The sequence below is a fragment of the Stegostoma tigrinum genome, chromosome 4, assembly GCF_030684315.1.
Source record: "Stegostoma tigrinum isolate sSteTig4 chromosome 4, sSteTig4.hap1, whole genome shotgun sequence".
Lineage (NCBI taxonomy): Eukaryota > Metazoa > Chordata > Chondrichthyes > Orectolobiformes > Stegostomatidae > Stegostoma > Stegostoma tigrinum.
Genome location: NC_081357.1, coordinates 75,317,249 through 75,332,153, shown reverse-complemented (window position 1 = coordinate 75,332,153; position 14,905 = coordinate 75,317,249). Strand labels below are relative to the sequence as shown.

Sequence of the window (14,905 nt, the reverse complement as noted above, 5' to 3'; positions counted from 1 at the left end):
TCCCTACAGCCACACATTCATTTTAACCCCTCTTGAATAATTTTATGTGTAATAGTGCTATGGTCAGTTTGCCCATCTGCTTTGCAGACTCTGCCCTCATCCACACATACAGTAACCTTGTACTAATTGGATACTGGAAAAGTAAAAATCTCACCCAGCATTACACATGGCTTCTGCCTGAATCATGGTCACAACTCATATTCCTGAACACCCAGGAGTTCTGCACTATTAACTAATCTAAGGACTGCAACTACATCCACTTCATCTCCCTGATGCTTTGCAATATCCGCATCTCAGAGTGTGTGAGGTAAAGTTTCTTGAGATGCCAACATTTATTGCCAGGCTCATGATGCTCCCTACAAACTACAAAATCATTGATTATTATAGAAGTCAATCTAGTTCAATTATGTCCTATAAGGAAGGAAATGTGCTTACCTTACCTGCTCTGGGGTACTTGTGACTCCAGATCCACAACAATATGGTTGACTATGAACTGACCTCTGAAGTTCCTATTTTAGTGGAAAAAGAAATAAGCCTACATTGCATAAATGGCTACAAGAGATTTTTTGTAGATTGCCATTTTGTTCTCTTCTAACCAGGACATAGACAGAAGCCTGAAGACCAGACCAAAGTTGGATTATTCTCAGAACGTCTCAGTGAATTGGAACGCCTTCGCCAAACTGCAATGAGAGTGGGTGCTACAACACAGAGCCCTCGTCCTTCTCTCAATCCTGCACCAGCTTCTTTCAGTCCTCAGACAACATCACAGATTGCAGGTATGTAAAAACTTGTGTAGAGTAGACTACACCTTGTGTTATGATATTCAAAACAATACTTCTAACTTCCAACTCACTTCATTACTAATGAGTTTACATTTATTGAAATGTTTATGAATGGAGATTGACTATGTGTACTCAATTGTTGATAGCAGAATATCTGATGAACCTAATACTTAAAAAATTTCCTGTCCATACATACCATTTGAATTCCTACATATATTGATTGCAGTTCATGTTAATGTAACATGATTGATTGTGTTGTAGTCTTCTTCCTTTTGCATCTACTGTTTACAATAGTATTTATCTATTTACTTAACCTCCAACTCAATCTTCCCTCTCCTTCTCAAAGATGATGATTTGTGCTGATGTACAATTCTATTAAGTGTGCTGGTAATCCTCTGTTACCTTGCCCAAGCGATTATTATTGATGCACAAACCAAGGAAGTAAGTGAAGTACATGATTCTGATTTGAAATTGAAGGGAAAAAAGAACATTCCAGCACCGAAACCATCCATTTACCTGTGAGCTTTGTATCAGTATCTTTCTCAATGAGTTAGAACATAGAACATAAAACAGTACAGGCCCTTCGGCCCGTGATGTTGTGCTGACGTATTATCCTATTCTAAGATCAAACTAACCCGCATACTCTTCATTTTACTATCGTCCATGTGTCTATCCAAGAGCCAATTAAATGCTCCTAATGTATCTGACTCTACTACCACAGCTGGCAGTGCATTCCACACACCCTCTGTGTAAAGAACCTACCTCTGACATCTCCCCTGTACCTTCCTCCAATTACCTTAAAATTATGCCCCCTCATATTAGCCATTTCCGCCCTGGGTAAAAGTGTCTGGCTATCCTCTCTATCTATGCCTCTCTTCATCTTGTACACCTCTATCAAGTCACCTCTCATCCTTAGCTCTCTCAACCTTGCCTCATAAGACCTGCCCTTCAACTCAGGTAGCATCCTGGTTAACCTCTGCACCCTGTCTAAAGCTTCCACATCCTTTCTATAATGAGGTGACCAGAACTGAACACAATATTCCAAGCGTGGTCTAAACAGGGTTTTATAGAGCTGCAGCATTATCTCACGGCTCTTAAACTCAAATCTCCCTGCTAATGAAAGCCGACACACCATATACCTTCTTTACAACCCTATCAACTTGGGTGGCAACTGTGAGAGATCTATGGACATGGACCCCAAGATCCTTCTGTTCCTCCACACTGCCAAGAATTCTGCCATTAACCCTGTATTCTGCATTCAAATTCGACCTTCCTGAATCACTTCCCACTTTTCTGGTTTGAATTCCATCTGCCACTTCTTTGCCCAAATTAGTTATCTCAACTAATTTTATTCTCGTGCCACTTCTCGTGTAACCGTTCGTATCTCGTCTTTCCAAGCAATCACTTCATTCCACGATTGGATTGTTCTAGTAATTTAAATACTCTAACCACCATTAACAATTTTTTCCAATCCTTTCTTTAACTTTATGTTCACCTTCAATTTTGATGCTATATTTGCACAGCAACTTATATCTTTCTCAAATCCCTATTCAGCTTCAATGACAACTAAGTTTTACAAAACTCTTTTAATACAGAAAAACATCCCAATGTTCTTCACAAAGTGAGTTCTGTTATCTTGTCATTGATGTTATGTAGGCAGATAAGGCACAAATTAAAAAGATGATCAGTTCTTATTCATTGGTGGTAGAATGGAGGGTACTAAGGCATAGTTCCTGGTTAATAAAATGTGAGGCTGGATGAACACAGCAGGCCAAGCAGCATCTCAGGAGCACAAAAGCTGACGTTTCGGGCCTAGACCCTTCATCAGAGAGGGGGATGGGGAGAGGGAGCTGGAATAAATAGGGAGAGAGGGGGAGGCGGACCGAAGATGGAGAGTAAAGAAGATAGGTGGAGAGAGTATAGGTGGGGAGGTAGGGAGGGGATAGGTCAGTCCAGGGAAGACGGACTGGTCAAGGAGGTGGGATGAGGTTAGTAGGTAGCTGGGGGTGCGGCTTGGTGTGGGAGGAAGGGATGGGTGAGAGGAAGAACCGGTTAGGGAGGCAGAGACAGGTTGGACTGGTTTTGGGATGCAGTGGGTGGGGGGGAAGAGCTGGGCTGGTTGTGTGGTGCAGTGGGGGGAGGGGATGAACTAGGCTGGTTTAGGGATGCAGTAGGGGAAGGGGAGATTTTGAAACTGGTGAAGTCCACATTGATACCATATGGCTGCAGGTTCCCAGGCGGAATATGAGTTGCTGTTCCTGCAACCTTCGGGTGGCATCATTGTGGCAGTGCAGGAGGCCCATGATGGACATGTCATCTAGAGAATGGGAGGGGGAGTGGAAATGGTTTGCGCCTGGGAGGTGCAGTTGTTTGTTGCGAACTGAGCGGAGGTGTTCTGCAAAGCGGTCTCCAAGCCTCCGCTTGGTTTCCCCAATGTAGAGGAAGCCGCACCGGGTACAATGGATGCAGTTCTGCAAAGCGGTCTCCAAGCCTCCGCTTGGTTTCCCCAATGTAGAGGAAGCCGCACCGGGTACAATGGATGCAGTCTCCTTGACCTGTCTGTCTTCCCTGGACTGACCTATCCCCTCCCCACCTCCCCACCTATACTCTCTCCACCTATCTTCTTTACTCTCCATCTTCGGTCCGCCTCCCCCTCTCTCCCTATTTATTCCAGCTCCCTCTCCCCATCCCCCTCTCTGATGAAGGGTCTAGGCCCGAAACGTCAGCTTTTGTGCTCCTGAGATGCTGCTTGGCCTGCTGTGTTCATCCAGCCTCACATTTTATTATCTTGGATTCTCCAGCATCTGCAGTTCCCATTATCTCTGATAGTTCCTGGTTGTTTTGTTTACGTGGTGGTGTGGGAGTTTTGACACTCAGCTGAATTCAGTATCAGTGAAATATTTGATTCAACTTCTTATCCAAAGAACAATGCTCCTTGAAGCTCCTTAGTTTTCTTGGATCAAAGGAGACTGAGGGGGATACATGATTGAGTTGTATAAAGTAATGAGGTAAATAGGGTAAACAGAAAGAGACATTTCTCCTTGTTGAATGGATCAATAACCGGGGACATAGATCTCAGATAAGGTGTAGAAGATTTAGAGGGGAAATGAGGAAAAATGTTTTCACCCACAGGATGGTAGGAATCTGAACTCACTGTCTTTGTAAGAGTACAAGAGGCAGAAATCCTTATAACAGTTGAGAAGTATTTTGATGTGTACTTGCAATGCCAAAGTGTAAAAGGCTATGGGCCACATGCTGAAAAATGAAATCAGAATAGTTATAGCACTTGCTTGTTTTGTCATGTACAGACTTGTTGTGCCAAATGGCCTCTTTCTGTGCTGTAGACCTCTTCAACTCTATGACTCAAGCACGCTACTAATTTTACCTAATGCTCAAAAATTATTTTCTAGTAAATAGTGAGGTATAAAGTTCGGAAACAACTGAGTGATGATTTTGCCTCCTTACTTATGGGTCAGGAACCCAGCATGGAGGCTAGTTGCAAGCCCTGACACTGCATAGTCTGTTGTAGACATGATCATTGCAGTTTCAGAAAGGAGAGATAATTGAAAGATCTCCTGCCGGCCTCCATCTTGAATTCTCCATGAAAAAGCAACCCTTAAATGTTTATTTATAGCTCTTAACCTTACCAAAGTCCCTCTGTAAAACTGGATATTCTGGAGATGGGTGGGAGGGTGGTGGAAATGCTACTCTGGGAATTTTATTGCCCCCTCCATCTACAAACCCTTGAGAGGGGGAACAAAAATTCTGCCTTATACGTAGATGGTAAACCAGTGGCATAGTAGCTGCATTATTTCTTGGTTGTTGACTGTAAATTCATACCAAGTAACTTTGACTGAAACTCATGAAATGCAACAACCGCAAAACTGAAAAGTGACATAGAAGGATCTGGAGATTTTGAATAGAGGTTTCTTTGCACCTGGACAATGCTTCCTGAAGCATTTCTTTTCCCTTCTACCCTTTAATACCTGCACCTGCAACCCATCTGTTTTCTCACAAGGTTAATCCACTTGCAAATGTTCAGATATTCTCCCACCCACATCCTCCTCCCATTCAGGGGTTCCCAGTTTGCATTTACAAGCGACATGATCGCAGGATAGAGCAAAGGAGATTCAGACAGCATTTATTACAAGATTTATTATATTATATGTCATCATTGAAGTGATCTTCTGGAGAATAAAGTCTACTTTTGATGCTAGAGTCTTCCTTGGCTCCATTAGCCCCAACAATTGAAAGAATTAACACATGAAAAGATCAGAAAAACATTTTGGGAAGTTGGTGAGGATGTCAAGCAAGAGAGCTAAGACTGAGGGACTGACAGAGAACATTCAAAAATCTTGCCACATAACTTAAATGACTGTTTGTGCAGTTACTTCTCTTAACCAAGTTTGGCCATCTGAAAATACCTGCTTGGGAACCCTGCAGCCCAATGGTATCAATGTGGACTTCACAAGCTTCAAAACCTCCCCTCCCCCAACCACATTCCAAAACCAGCCCAGCTTGTCCCCTCCTCCCTAACCTCCTTTCTCCCACCTATGCCCTCCTCCCATCTCAAGTCCCACCCCTATCTCCTACCTACTAGCCCCATCCCACCCCCTTGAACTGCCTGTCCTCCCTGGACTGACCTATCCCCCCCTAACTCCCCACCTACACTCACCTTCATTGGCTCCACCCTCACCTCTTTGACCTGTTTGTCTCCACTCCACCTATCTTCTCCTTTATCCATCTTCTATCCACCTCCCCCTCTCTCCCTATTTATTTCAGAATCCCCTTCCCCTCCCCAATTTCTAAAGAAGGGTCTGACCTGAAACATCAGGTTTCCTGCTCCTTTGATGCTGCTTGGCCTGCTGTTTCATCCAGCTGTGTTACCATCTGAAACTAAGTTATTTTGTGGTGTCTAACAGCTAGCAACATGAGCCACATTTCTTCAATCTGTTTTTAAAATGTTCATATTAGATTAACCTGTTCAGGACGTTATTAGTCACCTCTGGAGCAGGTGAGACTTGAACCAGGGCCTCTTGGCTCAGAGATAGGGACATTACCATTGCACCAGAAGGCCAAGAGTTCAGGTTAGACTATTTGAGGCTGTTTATGATGCCTGTTACACATTGAGTTTTACACTATAGAATCAAAGGGAATACAGATGAGCAAAACCAGGCAACCACATATAACTTTCCCTACAGACCATTGGTAAACACAGTACTTTATCAAATGGCCAACAGCCCCGTGAATCTAGGCTAATGTTCTAAACCTTTGCCGTACAATTCTGCCTAAGTGCGAGCTTTTAAACTGATTTAAAGGTTTCAAACAGCCTCATGGTTGTTGTGATGACATGTTGCAGGAGTCAGGTCTGGGTATTTATTTCATTTTGAAAAACATGAATCATGTAACTGGATTCCTTTTTATAACATAAACATCAATCCAGAATTTTTTTTGTTTGACTTACACACATAGCCAAAAATGTAAGAGTGCAATCTGATGAATTGGTAGATAATCTGTTCATGTAACCACTTGGATTGTTCCCTTAAAACAGTCATTATTCAGCCATTATTGACTGATGAATCTAGTCACGGGAGAGTGTCCTTGCTAATAAGTCACTAAACATTAGCGTGCAGGTACAACAATAAATAAAGAAGGCAAATGATATGTTGGCTCATTGCAAGGGACCATAGGTACAGAAATAAAATTTTCTTTCTACAGTTGTATAGAGCCTTGGTGAGACCTCACCTAAAATATTGTGTACAGCTTTGGTCTCCTTATCAAAGGACAGTTACATCCTTGCCATATTGGAATTCTACGGGAGATTTAATAGATTACTCCCTGGGATAGAGAGATTGACTCACAAAGAGAGATTGAGGAGCTTGGGTCCTTATTCCCTGGATTTTGGAACAATGAGGGGTGACCTCATTGAAACTTACAAAATTATTAGAGGGTGTGATGGAGTGAGTGTAGAAAAGTTGTTTTCCCTGGTTGATGAGTCTTGAAGCAAGGACTTAATTGCATGGTAAGAGGTAGCCCATTTAAGATTGAACTGAGGAATATCTTCCTTCAGATAGTGGTGAATTTTTGAAATTCTGTACATCTGATGACTGTGGAAGTTCAATCATTGAGTATATTTAAGACAGAAATTGATAGATTTCTACAGACTAATCACATCAAAGGAGATAATGCTGGAAATTTGCATGGAGGTAGATGATAAGCCACAATCTAATTGTATTCTTGATGGACTAAATAGCCTATTCCTCTTTCTGAATTCTTCATTGGGTATTCCAAAGTAGGAACACTTTCCTGTCAACTGACTTCAGAGAGATATTAACATACAAATTTTAGAGATTTTTGCTGACAAGTATTCAACAAAGAAACAAGTGAGAGCGGATGATTAAGAGAAGATGTAAATAAAAAAGAATGAAGGTCACAGGAATTTTTTTATTGAATCCCGACAGTGTAGAAGTAGGCCATTCAGCCCATCAAGTCTACACTGACTATCTAATGACCATCCTACCCAAACTCAGTCCGCTACGCTATCTCTATAACCTTGCATTTCCCATGGCTAAACAAACAAGCCTGCACATCATTGGACTATGGGAGCAAACTGGAGCATCCAAAGAAAACCCCCGCAGAGCCAGGGAGAATTTCCAAACTCCACACAGTCAGTTGCCTAAGGCTGGGATTGAACCCAGGTCCCTGGCACTATGAGACAGCTATGCTAACAACTGAGCCACTTTGTCACCCTAGATAGGTTTGGCAAGATTCAAACCTGCATGGAAAACCCCAATGAATTTCTAGCCTATCACCTTAAACGTTCTGCCACAACTACAGGCCCCAAAGAATCATTGAATTTCTACAAAGCAGAAAGAGGTCATTCAGTCCATCGAGTCTGCAATGACACTCTGAAAAGCATCCCACTCAGCCCTGGTAACTCTGCATTCACCATGGCTAGTCCACATAGCCCACACATCCCTGGGCACTTTAGACAATTTAGTCTGGGCAATCCACCTAACCTGCATATTTTGGACTATGTGAAGAAACTGGAGAATCCGGAGGAAACCCACGGAGTCACAGGGAGAATGTGCAAACTCCACGCACAGACAGTTGCCGAAGGGTGGAATTGAAACCGGGACCCTGGCACTGTTAGGCACTGATGGAACACAGAACGCAAAGAAAGACATCGTGCACAGCAATGATCCAAATGCTAAATTGTATTTAGATGCATTCATTTGAAAATATTGTGCCCCTAAAAGAAGCGATTTCATTTCTCCATGAATTCAATTGCTCAAGTGCACATAATGCAAAGCTATTAAACTCTGTGCGTGGCTGATTATTGAGATAATTGACAGTTAAACTAGAGTTGGCAGCCATTCACTTCTTGCAAAATAAGAAGACGCCAACCACACCAACAAGTCTGTCTCAGACTTGTCAGGATCTGACATGCCATGAAAATTCGTTACTTTCATAACAAGATGCTACAGGAAGCACATTGATGAAACAAAAAAGATAAGCAGCAAATATTGTACTTTACTGTTAAAATGTTGTGACCATATTTTTGTTATTAGCTTATTAACTCAAGTCAAATCAAGTGAAGGTCCAACTTACACCTTTCTATTTTTGTTCTTTTAATGACAATATACTGGATAAGTTTAATTTATTGCAAGAACAGAACACTTTGTTATTCTCTTATCTTCTGCCTTTTTCATTGGAGGGTGCAACTCTGTCCACTAATAATAATAATATTAATACAACGGAGGGGCCCACTCCCAGCCTCATCCTATGTCCAACCCGACCTCTCATCCCTGCCTCCTTGACCTGACACAACCTGTCCATTTTCTCTCCCACCTATCCCCCCATCCCACTGACCAATCCCCATCACTCCCTGCATGCACTCACCTCTCACCATCCCAACTACCTTCCACAGCCCACCCCTCCTCTCTCTATTTATTTCCCAGCTCCCTTCCCCTTCCCCATTTCTGAAGAAGGATCTGACCCAAAATGTCACTTTCCTGCTCCTCTGATGCTGGCTGGCCTGTTGTATTCCTTCAGCTTCACACTGTGTTGTCTCTGACTCCTGCATTTGCATTTCTTGCTATCTCTCAGTCCAATAATGCTCACCTGCTGTGAATCCACAGGTTAATGTTTCCTCAGGCCAATGCATAACAGGAAGCTGATGGTAAGGCTGGGACAGGATTTTCTTTTGCGTTTCATTTCTGAAAATAAAAATGAAAGAACATTGTGACATATTTTTGAGAACTTGCTGTTAGGGCACTTAGAGTACAATACTTCAAAATACTGCTGCATGCAAACAGGGTTAATTGGTACCTGAGTTATGGGTGTAAGATAGCCATTCACAGAAGAGCTTAAAATATTTCTGAGTAAGAATTGAGCTAAACACACTAATTCCACCATTGCACCCGGCATTGAATGATGCTATATAAAGATTTTTGCAGATTTTGAAGAGGGGCTGCATAAGTATTTGTAAGGTGACACACTGGGCTGCAATTTCCATGTTTCTCTTCAAGAGATGTTTGACAATTTTCTGTTCTACAGAATAATTCTATAGTCTACTATCGGTAGCTCACCTTCATGATTTAGAGCTTGAAGAGCTCCAGCAACAAAGTTTAGTTTGCTTAACAAAAACAAAGTTGCTGGAAAAGCTCAGCAGGTCTGGCAGCATCTGTGGAAGAGAAAAAAGAGTTAACGTTTCGGGTTCGGTGACCCTTCGACAGAACTGAAACGTTAACTCTTTTTTTTCCTCCACAGATGCTGCCCGACCTGCTGGGCTTTTCCAGCAACTTTGGTTTTGTTCCTGATTTACAGCATCCACAGTTCTTTTGGTTCTTATTTAGTTTGCTAAACCCTGACATCAATAGGCAAAGTAAGAGCAGTGTAAGTCAAAATCAAGATAGCTCATGAGGCATGAAAAGTAGAGCTCAGTGCTCATTAAATGATCATGGTAAAAAGCCACCAAAGTGATATTCCAAATCTACAAAGGTAGCATTCATGATAACGTGAACAATGGGATAACACCATAAACCTTACCTGGTGTAAAACATTATCAGGAAAACATTCCTATATTGTACAGCACTGTTAGATTATAATGTATTCTCACTCACAAAACTGTGATGACATTTGTTATAAGAAAGAAAATGATATGTTTTTCTTGTATACCACAAGAAATAAAGGTTTCCTTTCAAGCTTTACCTTCTGGTAATATCACATCTTTTTCAGATAACCATGTTTTGTAATTCAATGTCATAGAAATAATTGCATGGTTGAGTAGATGCCAAGAAATTTCAGTACTTAAAAGATTAAAAGGATATAGAGTTTAAATTATTACAAACAAAATAACCCAATGCTCATCCTGGTATTAGTTTTGGCTACACTATTAGCAGAATTTTAACTGCCCTCTCCCTTGTTTTTAAACCGAATAGGAATCGGATGTGCACTAAACTTATTTAAATCCAGATTGTGCATCTGCTTCAGCATCATTTTATCAGGTGCAGTTTGGCCCATGTGTGAGGCTGTCATCCCAGGTGGACAAGTGCCTCATTCAGATTTAAATTGTTGCAGTCTGATAACATTAATCAGGCCTCACATTACATATGCTTTTTGACAAGATCAATGTCATGAAGGAGTAGGACCAGAGACAGTCAGGAATTTACAATTCTGGAATCAAATGGAATATAGGGAAGCCATTCAATCCATTTTTACTGCACTGGCTTTTGAAAGAGTTACCAATGTGTTCCATTCCTTTTCTCATTTTCTAAATCCCAGCATTTTTTTTTCTATCTTTACTAAACAGCAGATTCCCTTTTGAAAGTTGCTACTGAATTTCCACCACGTCCTTTTCAGGCAGAGCATTCCAGACTATTATAACTCACTGATAACTAAATTTATATCCATCTCCCTGGTATGGCTTCATTTTTCCCAATACTTAATTGGAAGGAGCCTCTGCTTATCCAGGACTGGATAGTGGATACATTGTCAGATAATTTAGCAACAACGGAGGAGTAAAGACAGGTGATAAACTTACTGTTTCAGATAGTGCTGCTGAAGGGCAGCAAGTAGGTAAGACTGTAGATGTATGTGGGGCACGAGGAGTAATGGTCTGGAAGTAAGAACAGTAGCCATTTCAAGAGTTTCAAGAGCATTAGCAAGTGAGAGAACTCCATCCAGCTGGAGAGGCATTAGACAATGTTGCTGTGGTGTACCTTCTCAAAGGCTGCAAACAAGAAGAATAAGGAAGGATGATTCACCTTATTTTAGTTTGAGCATAAGATTTGTTACATAGGATGTCATTTGTAACTAAGAATTGTTTCAGTACTCTAGCAGGGGCAGAAACTTGGTCAGAGGGATACAAACAAGGAATCTTGGACATGTATTTGAGAGGTGACACCGCAACAAAATAATTTGGATAAGAAAGTGTTAAATTTTACTTAGACCAGAACCTGTGCTCAAAGACAACAAGTGGGTGTAGTTTATATGCACTGATAAAAGAAATTATTGGCATACAAGGTTAGCAGCTGATCTAAACAGGAGCTGTTTTACATATTGCAAGATTGTGCATGGTGATTCTAGATATACTGTTTCTTTGAATTGAACAGTCTCACACTTTCCAGTAAAAATTTGTCTACCAATTTCCTTCAGAGCATGGTCTGCACCTTTAAATGCAATGTTTTAAACCTATATTATCCAGTTTTTAAAGTGATGAGAGCAGATTTTCTTGTGTCTGTTAAATGATGTAATTTTAGTGGTTGCAGAACTTTTGTCTGCCCTAAGCTTTTGTCTTGCTGGTGACCGATAACTGAGGACAGGATTGCTTGAATGATATTAAGATAACAAAGTGTGGAGCCGGATGAACACAGCAGGCCAAGCAGCATCTTAGGAGCACAAAAGCTGACGTTTCGGGCTTAGACCCCTGATGAAGGGTCTAGGCCCGAAACATCAGCTTTTGTGCTCCTAAGATGCTGCTTGGCCTGCTGTGTTCATCCAGCTCCACACTTTGTTATCTTGAATTCTCCAGCATCTGCAGTTCCCATTATCTCTGCTTGCATGATATTGTTGGATTCTCAGCAAAGCTACTGCAGCTGATGGGCTGCCCGTCTTTGAAAAGAATAATGACTGGTTTCTCCTGCAGATTAGCATGGCTGGTAGTACAGGCTTAACAAAATATGGAATAAGAAAAGTTAAATCTCTGACTTGTCCAGTGTATTTAATCAATATAGAAATAAATACAAGAGCTCTCTTCTCCTTAAAAGTCTCCTCCTTTGTTTTCTCCTTTGCTCATGGACTGTCTCTTCTGGTACCAAATATTTCCTCTCTCATGAAGGGTCTAGGAATATTTGGTACCAGAAGAGACAGTCCATGAGCAAAGGAGAAAACAAAGGAGGAGACTTTTAAGGAGAAGAGAGCTCTTGTATTTATTTCTATATTGATTAAATACACTGGACAAGTCAGAGATTTAACTTTTCTTATTCCATATTTTGTTAAGCCTGTACTACCAGCCATGCTAATCTGCAGGAGAAACCAGTCATTATTCTTTTCAAAGACGGGCAGCCCATCAGCTGCAGTAACTTTGCTGAGAATCCAACAATATCATGCAAGCAGAGATAATGGGAACTGCAGATGCTGGAGAATTCAAGATAACAAAGTGTGGAGCTGGATGAACACAGCAGGCCAGGCAGCATCTTAGGAGCACAAAAGCTGATGTTTCGGGCCTAGACCCTTCATCAGGGGTCTAAGCCCGAAACGTCAGCTTTTGTGCTCCTAAGATGCTGCTTGGCCTGCTGTGTTCATTCGGCTCCACACTTTGTTATCTCAGAGCCACAGAGAATTTTTTTTACAATTTTGCTCTGTGTTTATCTCTTAATTTTTGACAACTACACCCCATATATGAAGCCTTTGTGTTTAACCTCTTGATTTCCCTTAAATGATACCATGATTGGAAAGTTTTGGTTTTCACTCCAACTTTAATTGTAAGAACAACACAAATTACAATCATTGGCTGAGATGTGAAAGTCACTCTACAGGGTCTACTAGTCCTGATTAATTACAAGACCCTTTCAGGTGCAAGCATGTTTTCACAAGTTTCACAAAATTTATTAAGTTTATCAAAACAAGTACAAAAATTATGATATTAATGTAGGCAGTGATTTTCATTTGATTCATTTAGGATACCGACTTGTGGTTTCTGGCTGACATGACACATTTTCTTCTCTTCTAGTGACTGAAATAGTTATTTTGTCTTCAGTCTTTTCAAGTTACATGAGACAACTGAGTTTTATAACTTGAGGGTGCTGGTGCTTAATCTTACTACATATAATCAGAGAGATGTACAGCACGGAAACAAACCCTTTGGTCCAACTTGTCCATGCTGACCAGAGATCCTAGATAAACCTACACATTTGCCAGCATTTGTCCCATATCCCTCTAAACCTTTCCTGTTCATATACCCACCCAGATGCATTTTATATGTCATTGTACCAGCATTCACCACTTCCTCTGGCTGCTCAATCCATACATGCACTACCCTCTGTGTGTAAAAGTTGCTCCTTAGTTCCCTTTTAAGTCTTTTCCCTCTCACCTTATATCTATGCCCTCTAGTTTTGGACTCTCCCACCCCAGAGAAAAGACCTTGTCTATTTAGCCTGTCCATGCACCTCTGCCAATAGAACAAGGAAACCTTTCCAAGCCAGGACAGAACTTATGGCTGCTCACCACCCCCATTCTCTCATGGTGATGGACTTAGAGGCAGGGTAGCAACCACATTAACTTCCTGCTTCCACACATTTAAATCTGGGACCAAAAAAAATTAAGGATTACCTTCTTTTCAAGTTGCTAATTGAAGTACAGTTTCCCTCTTAAAGATCTCACCCCACCATCTGAGGTACTTAGCCTAATCCGGGTGGGTAATTTGCTATGTTGGGGGCCACTGGGAGCCATCCCATCCTATCCTGCCCTTTCTTCCAACCCTTCCAACCCTTTATTCAGTGACCCCTCCTGTTGACCCCATACTGCTCTTACTCACTGGTGGCCTTGGTCCCCTCACTGATCTTGCATTACCGAATGCAGCCACAGTTCAGTTTTTATCAGAACCTGTAGTCCTTTGTTAAGCAGAGTTGTGAATGCCATGAGTTGCCATGGCTAACTGAACGAAATGGTGAAGCTATTGCAGATTACAGTGTGGCTATTTAATTGCTTGTCTTGCAATGCTTGTTAATGAAAGCAAGCAATTCTTTGCTTCCTTAAGCCTTATATTCTAATATGTAGAAACTGTATTGTGATAAATTATTGATGTGTGCTTGGCTGTTTATTCAGATAAAACCATTTACTGAAATTGAAACACAAGATATACCTTTCTGATACATGTTTATAATCCAGGAGTTTGTGTCAAAATTTGTTAGATAATGACTATACAAAACTCTGTGGGGCATTTCACAACCTAGAGGCATAAATTAAATGCAAGTTGTTGTGTTTAATAGCTACATTTTTTTAATGATACAAATATCTGATATACGTAGCATGCTTCTGAAAATAATCAGGGCATTTTTGCAAAAAAACACAAAAGTTGTCTAATATTTTCAAATAATGGTTTTATCTGTATTGATTACGAAATAGTAAGAAAGTACATTAGACCTGTGCCATTGTGATAGCAAAGAATAATAAATAATTATTTGACTTCTTCCTTTACACATGTTTTAAAAAAAAATTTTAAATGGGCTCAATTTTGTAACGTTTGCAAGAGAGGAGAGTGCTTTATAAGACTGACATTTAGTAGATATGATGTAAAATAAGGCCAACAAAAGTCATAGAAACTTTTCTCTAACAAGGTAAAATATGGGAAATAAAAAGGATTGACCAATTCCTCTGTTTACAGACCCCAGGCAGGCCCAGTCATCACCACCGTGGTCATATGATCAGTCCTACCCACCCTATCTGAGTCAGATGACTTCACCTTCCATACATTCCACAACCCCTCTCTCCTCCGCCCGTGCCACAGGGCTTCCTGCAATCACTGCTGACGTGCCAAGACGACTTTCAGGTAGACAATCTCAGGAGTAAACTCCTGTGTATTTAAACTTTTGACTATGGTTGGGAGGTGTGGTGAGAAG

General features: G+C 41.1%; 1 protein-coding gene across 2 annotated transcripts in view; it reads left to right on the top strand.

Annotated features, from left to right (window-relative positions):
- Positions 1–14,905, top strand: part of runx2a (RUNX family transcription factor 2a) — a 94,067-nt gene that overhangs the window by 53,696 nt on the left and 25,466 nt on the right. The window contains exons 4-5 of one of the 2 annotated variants that reach the window (XM_048530945.2): positions 600–776; positions 14,671–14,835. In XM_048530945.2, the coding sequence (XP_048386902.1) occupies positions 600–776; positions 14,671–14,835 (342 nt within the window). The remainder of the gene's footprint in view (positions 1–599; positions 777–14,670; positions 14,836–14,905) is intronic. The other variant, XM_048530946.2, reaches the window with a different exon arrangement.